General features: G+C 38.7%; 1 protein-coding gene across 1 annotated transcript in view; it reads right to left on the minus strand.

Moving 5' to 3' along the window:
- Nucleotides 1-1,465: 1,465 nt before the first annotated feature.
- LOC144980594 (uncharacterized) overlaps nucleotides 1,466-7,976 on the minus strand; it is a 33,778-nt gene continuing 27,267 nt past the window's right edge. The window contains exon 2 of the mRNA XM_078928271.1: nucleotides 1,466-2,344. Coding sequence (XP_078784397.1) covers nucleotides 1,666-2,344 — 679 coding nt within the window. The 3' untranslated portion in view covers nucleotides 1,466-1,665. The remainder of the gene's footprint in view (nucleotides 2,345-7,976) is intronic.

Raw genomic sequence — 7,976 nt, forward strand, 5'->3', positions numbered from 1 at the left:
ATGGCGCGCTGGGTCTCTTTAATTTCGATGAAAGTGAAGGCGAAGTGGAAAGAAACAGGTCAACCAATCACATTATACAGTTGATTCAGATTGATTATAGCTCTCATAAGGGGCGAATGGAAGCAGAAGTCGTGACATCACACTTTCTTACTTCTCACCCGGTTTTAAACTCATTGGAAGTGTGTGACCAGTCATCCGGAGGACTAACAATGAATAGGTTACTGAATCATAAGATGGCATGATTGTTTTTAGTGACAGGATGTAAAATCAGATTCTTATGATAACGGGTGAGGGGTCGGGGGGTGGGAAGGGAGGGGGGGGGGGCGGCAATTGAGAAAGGATTGGTGATCTTTATTGATGACCAGCTTTTATTTAAACGAGAAAATAGAACACCGTCGATCTGAAGAAACCAGAAGATCAGATCAGTTCTTGCACAAAGTATGTATGCATTCGGTCCTCCGGATGAACTGGTTTCACACTTCCAGTATAGGTAGTATGCGCTTGGCTAAGAAGCTCACAACATTGCCATCCGGAAGTATAACTGACCAACACACAAATCAGTGTGTAACCATAAACTTTTATAGTGCAGTTGATACAGTTTAGTGAGAATCACTCCCAAACGTGGATGGCAAAAAACAATAACAAAGGTTTGAGTGACGTCATCTTCGTTCTATCTATAATTGGATCCAGTAATTTGACATCACTCATTTGGTCCCTATTTAGGGTGTGTCTTTTTTACGAAACCCGCTGAAACCCGACAATACCCGGCAAAGTTATGGGAAGTAGACAACTGTGGGGAGTGAACCTGAGACTCAGGGACGTGTACACCAGTCGGGAGTGAACCTGAGACTATGGCTATCGGGTTTCGTAAAAAAGACACACCGCCTATTTCCAAAAGATTCATAAGAAAAATCCCAACAAAACAATGAACTCGGAACGATTCGGACTCAAAACCCTTCTTCAGAAGAAATGTTTTGAGCCCAAAACGTTTCGTGATAAATATGTTGTTCTTTCTTTTAAAACTATCACATTCATTTTTTTTCAGTGACGTGGCCAAATGGTTAAGGCATTGCATTGTAACCCGGCAGAAGGTCCCGGGTTCGAGCCCCGCTTCAGGCACTTTCGTTTGTTTTTCCTTGGGCAAGATTATTAACCTCCAATTTGCTCACTTGGACAACATGGGTGATTCCTGTTAACATTAGACATCTTGTTTGATAAATTATCTATATTCCTTCGTGGAATGCCTAGGCAACGATATCTTATGGTAATATAAACATATAAACAAGTGTGTAAGAAAGGTGCCAGACAAAGCAAGAAAGAAATATACAAGAAAAAGAAAATCATCTAAAAAAATCAGTTGACCGCGACTCGGGATCTAACCTCAGACCTTCTGATACCGGTCATATGTGGTACCATTACATGATTTTTTTTCTTGCTTTGTCTGGCACCTTTCATACAGCCTTATTCAGTTCTTTATCTTACACCAGTGCCTGCTCCTTAATTTCTTAATAATTTGATATATAATGGTACCGTTGCGGAAGGGCGCCATTTTTACTCGAGTCAGTTTACAACTTTTAGCAGCCTCGTCGCCACATCAACAATTATACCCGACACGAGATTCATACAAACTTCTAGCTAATCGATTCTGTCACGATCTTTATGATCTCATAATACAGCCACCACTTTCTGTCCGCATAGTTTGTCTCTAGTGACATGTACAATGTTACATAACTCTCTCCGGAAGTTCTTGCCCCAAATTAGAAAAAATATAAAATTGCAGGAAAAACTGGCGTAATAAATCATCTGGCAAAGAATTTGAATGGGGTTGGCCAGGTCGTTTGTCATGATCCCCGAAATCATCATGCGAAAGACATAGTGGAGTTTGTTTACATGGCTAGGCGTTGTTAGGATGACGTAAGATCCGGTAATGACGCAGAGAAGACGCGATACCCTTAGCAACGAGCGATGGCGTCTCGATAGATGTGGGAAGGGATCTCCGCCTGCTCGTCTGCTCATCGTAAAGTTTCGAACACAAGACGGAATGACTAGAATTAGCATGATGGTGGTGGGGAGGAGTAGCGTGACGATGGCGTCGATGATGGTGAAGACGTAGACGATATCTTGGTAACGTTCGTCCACGTGACAGTAGCTGTGCTCGGCGTCCATAGCAACAATGGCGGTTGTCCAGATGGCGAAGTCGTAGAGTAGAGCGGCGATGATGACGAGGGCAAGGACGGCTACTCTGGCTCTTGGGACTGTGCAGAGATGGGCTGCTTTGACTAGGTAGAAGTTGATGATGAAGTTCTCTCCCGTGACGCAGACGACAAGCCAAGTGGACAGGAAGCTGAAGGGGGGGGGGGGGGAGTGAGGGGGGGGGGGGGGGGGAGGGGTGGGAAAGAAAGAAAATGAAAATTGGTTGTTGGGGGTGTTGGTGGTGGTAGTGGTGGTATTGGTGGTGATGGTGGTAGTGTTGATAGTGATGGTGGTGGTGGTGATGTTGGAGGTGGTGGTGGTAGTGATGATGGTGGTGGTGGTGTTGATGGTGATTGTGAAGATGATGGTGGTGATGGTAACGATGATTATGATAAGAATGATGACGATGATGATGACGACGAAGACAATGATGATGATGATGGTGATGATGATGATGATGATGATGATGATGATGATGATGATGATGATGATGATGATGATACTGATGACGACGACGACGATGATGATGATGATGATGATGCTGAAGGACTACTATTCTATTACATTCTATTTTATCTTTATTTTAAATGGCCGACCTCTTCAAATGCAAGAATGAATGTTAGAATAATTTGTTCAGAGAGATGTTTTGACTATTGGCCAATGGACTAAAATAAACATTTATACCTTTTATATTCGCTTTCTATTGATTCAGTCTAAAATGAACTCAACTAAATATAGAATATAATTCTTAAGTTTTCTTGTTATCCTCTAAGGGTTAATAAGAGCGTTATCATTTGATGACGTCAATACAGCATTATTAGATGAAGTAAAGAGCGAAAGGCCATGACAATGACAAAAAGTGCTTTCAACAACGAGTCTTTGAACAGTTTTTAAAAATTTGGCCAGAAAACTCGTCCTTCAAATTATATCGATCGATTTAACCGAGCCTCGTCTTGGCTAAAAACTCGTAATTATGGGATCTCGCTAGTTCTTCCTTAAAGTCCCAGTGTTGAGAGTCTTTGCCAAGATGAAGGTCATTTAAATCGATCGATATTCGAAGGACTAGTTTTCTGGCCAAATTATTAAATACGTGTTTTTCCATAGTTTGGCCGTTTACTGGTTCATAAATTCTATAGATAGTATGCAGATGACGTCACTCAGGCCTTTGTTATTGTTTTTTGCCATCCGCGTTTGTGAGTAATTCTCACTAAACTGTATTAACCACACTATAAACATTAAGGTAACACATAAATTTGTGTGTTGGCCCACTATACTTCCAGATGGCGATGCTGTGAGTTTCTTAGCCAAGCGCATAATATCTATTATAAGCCAAAAATACGTGAGACATCTAAATCTAACTTGTTTGTAATGTCAATGCATTAAACTTAGAATCCTTGTGCTCAGGTGTTTTTGAACGTATAGATAGTATCCGTTTGGCTAAGAAGTTCATAACATTGCCATACCGAAGTATAGATAGTATGCAGATGACGTCACTCAGGTCTTTGTTATTGTTTTTGCCATCCGCGTTTGTGAGTTGTTCTCACTACACTGTATTAACCAGACTATAAAAGTTCATGGTTACACAGAGTTTGTGTGTTGGTCCGTTATACTTCCGGATGGCAATGTTGTGAACACCTCGGCCAAGCGCATTCTATCTATAACGGACCAACACACAAAACTGTGTGTATCCATTAACGTTTATAGTCAGGTTAATACAGTTTAGTGAGAATTACTCATAAACGCGGATGGAAAAAAAAACAATAACAAAGACCTGAGTGACGTCAACTTCGAACTATCTATAGATAGTATGCGCTTGGCTTAGAAGCTCATAACATTGCCATCCGGAAGTATAACGGACCAACACACAAAACTGTGTGTAACCATGAACGTTTATAGTCAGGTTAATACAGTTTAGTGAGAATTACTCATAAACGCGGATGGCAAAAAACAATAACAAAGACCTGAGTGACGTCATCTTCGAACTATCTATAGCAGACGAGTGTCCAATTATAGATGTTGAAGCTTGTTAAGAAAATGAATAAAAGAAATAATTAATTGAGCTTTTATATAGCGCAATATCCACTTAACGTGCTCAAAGCGCTTTACAAGGGGTCCCTGGCCACCAGCAACATGTAACATGTAGAACGTTATATGACGCCCGTAAGGCGATATTACAATTTTTTTAGACAAAGACAACGCTGTTAATGGCCAGGTACTCATTTTGCACCTGAGTACAGTGAGAGAATGTGAGTAAAAAGCCCTTTTCCAAGGATTCAACTATGCGCCGAGCGAGACTCGAACCCAGGACCCTCCGATCTGAAAGTGAGTGTCATCCCACTTGACCACATAGCCGCACAATAATATGTGACCCTTCGCCTCAAAACGGTATTAAGTCGGGTTGGTTAAGATGTTGAAAATTGAATTTATAGCCAGAAATATCAGACTTGTGTTGAGTTTGTATGTTTTATTGAGGAGAATGAATACCATATTTTAGGGTGCTGATGCCAACAATTTATATTTTTGACCAGTTTAACATTAAATTCGGCCGTTAAGCATAAGGGTCGTTCCGGCATAATACCGTTTTGAGACGATGGGTCACATATGTGAGCCAGCGTCTCAACGCGGTTTTATGTCTGGATGGACTCATTGGCGAATGTCATTCGTAGCGTCAAAGATATTTTATAAGATAAAAGGAATAAGGACTTTGTTAGAATAACACCGTTTTGAGGCCACAGTCACATGTTGTCTTTTCTGTATTATTATCAGATAGTCCACACACACATACATACATATATACACACACAAACATGCTCACATACAAATATGTACACACACATACACGCATTCACACGTACTCACATACACACGTACAAGCATACATACATGCACATATTCACACATACACACTACATACACACATACACACATACACACGTGCACACATACACATAGACACATACATACATACACACATATACACACATTCATACACACGCGTACACATATGGACACATAAACACAAATACACATACACACATGCAAACATAAGCACACATACACATACATACACACATATACACACAGATAGACATACATACACACATACCCATATAAACACACATTCACATACAGACGTATACATATAGAAATACCCCCCCCCCCCCCCCACACACACACACACATGCACACACATTCAATAATCACACATCCGGGTAAACAGAGACGATTGAAAACCGACAAAAGTTAAAACCGGTGAAAAAAATAAAGGGAAAACTGATTCGTCGCTCATCTTGTGTCAATTTACAAAATATCGCACAAATTACAATTCAACTCTGTCCTTACGGACCTTAGTCACGAAAACCTGATTGTTTTACACTCAAACTGAGGACATATGTGACCCATCGTCTCAAAACGGTATTCTGTCGGAACGACCCAAATGCTCAAAGGCCGAATTAAATGTTAAAACTGGTCAAAAATATAAATTGTTGGCATTATCACCCTAAAATATGGTTGCCATTCTACAAACTCAACACAAGTCTGATATTTCTGGCTATTAATTCAATTTTCAACATCTTAACCAACCCGACTTAATACCATTTTGAGGCGAAGGGTCACATATGAGTTTCTACTTATACATAATTTTTTTGTGCAGCATGACACGCTTTACAAAACAGAGATTGTTCCAGAAAAAAATGTGATGCATAAATGTTTTCTGATTAATATAAATATTCATTGTATCGTAAGAAGAAATGTGACGATTTTCCTGTAGTTGGTAAGGAGAGGGTTAAAGAAAAAAAAAAAAAAAAAAAAAAAAAGAAACACCAGAAAAAAAACCCAAGCAAACACACCAAAAAGACAATGCAAGAATTCTCTCCCTTCATCAAAGAGGAGAATGTAAATGTAAGGGGAAGAATGAGTCAGAAAGTAGTCTAAGAATGATACAAGAAAAAAAAAACCCCCAAGCAAAACAAAACAAAAACAATAAATAAAGAGGTCTATTCGTGTGACCTGAAAAATTAAAATACGGAGGTCAAGGGCAAAGGTCAGACCGTCAACCAATCCGGCAGACTCGGGGAAAAAAACATTTAACACCCCCCCCCCCCCCAAAAACAAAAACAAAAAAAAAAACAAAAAAAAAAAAACAAAAACAAAAAAACAAAAAAACAGACCAAACAAACAAACAAAAGAACAAAAAAAAAAAACAAACAACCAACAACAAACAAATTTGGGCAGAAAAACCGTCCCTCAAAAATCAATCGATTAAAATGACTGTCTTCTTATCAAAAATTTTTCAAACCTGGGACTGCATTCAAGTCTTCATTTAAATTCCAGGTTGGAGATTCTTCTGACTTAATGGCGGACACTTTAAGCAACCGATATTTGGATGACGTGTTTCCTGGCCTAAATTTTAAATACGTGTTTTTTTTTCCTCTTCAGAATACGGCCGAACTGCTGGGTGGGGTTCCTGACCTCCCATAGTGGGCAGGGGGGTACATACTGTGTCTTCTATCCCCTTATATCTGTTTTCCAACATGCTTTCTGTCTTTGTCTTGGAATGAGATTACTTGGTTTTGTCCTGGTCCTGGCCAGATGCCCTGGCTGACTGGGAGGGAAACAGTCGAATGTATAGTTAGTTTTGGGAGATGATATTTTTTTCATTGTAAATCATCTCTGTTATGCACTCTATTATGCTTTCTTTATATTATATATGATTTGTAAAACATTTGAGTGTGTTCCCCTTAGCGGGGACCTGTGCTTGTGTCTGGATGAGACTTTTAGTGATCTCAAACTAAGTACTTTGATAGTGTGCTTTTGGAATCTACACCTGTTTCTTATTTGAACCAATTCCTCTTTGTCTTCCCTTTTCTTGGTTGCTTTATTATAATTCTATAACTTTTTACTATCCCATTTTCTTCCTTTTTACTGGCGCTGATATTACCTTAATGTGTTGCAAGCGCCGTAGAACCCTTAAAAAAAAAAAAAAAAACAAAAACAAAAACAAAAAAAAAAAAAACAAACACACAAGGCCGAACTGTCACGGTATTCAAATAGTAGACAAGGAAATCACTTTTAAATCGATCGATATTTGAAGGACGAGTTGTCAGGCTAAATTTTTAAATTTGTTGTCTTTTTTTCCCAGAGAACGACAGAATATTAGCGTTATATGGAAGAAAAAAAACCCAACCAAAATACGTATTTCAGATTTTAGCCACAAAACTCATTCTTCTAATATATATCGTTCAAAATGACCCTCACCTTGGCAAACAAAAAAACAAAACAAAAATAAACAAACAAAAAAACAAAAAAATCACATCTGGGACTTCTGTGTTAGAGATGTTTTAGCAAAATGGGCCTCATTTTAATTGATCGGCGTGTCTGACCAAAATTTTAAGTGCGTCTGTTTCCCAATGCACGCCAAACCAATCTGACGACACTCTGACAAAAATCCTTTTTTAATTTACGTTTTGGCCATAAATTATTTTCTTCATACTATATCAATTTATTAAAATGAGACCAAATTGATTAAACCAAAGACCTATTGCAATAAAACTCTATGTCAGAATTTGTCAACTTTGGTCCAGACTTTATCCATCAAAAATGAATTGTAATTTTTATCTTTCTAATTTTTTGTTTGCCAAACTGTAAAAAATAGGGTTTTATGGTAGAATAGTTTGGCCATTATTTCTGTTTTGTCAAATATTCCAATTTTCTTGTTTGTTTGTTTGTATTCTTCAATCGTCTGGCACAAAATAGAAGACGTCTGGAGTTGTTTGTGGAACTCT

This window comes from Berghia stephanieae, chromosome 10, assembly GCF_034508935.2.
Source record: "Berghia stephanieae isolate SIO BIC M18660-M18661 chromosome 10, UCSD_Bste_1.3, whole genome shotgun sequence".
In the NCBI taxonomy this organism is placed as follows: domain Eukaryota; kingdom Metazoa; phylum Mollusca; class Gastropoda; order Nudibranchia; family Aeolidiidae; genus Berghia; species Berghia stephanieae.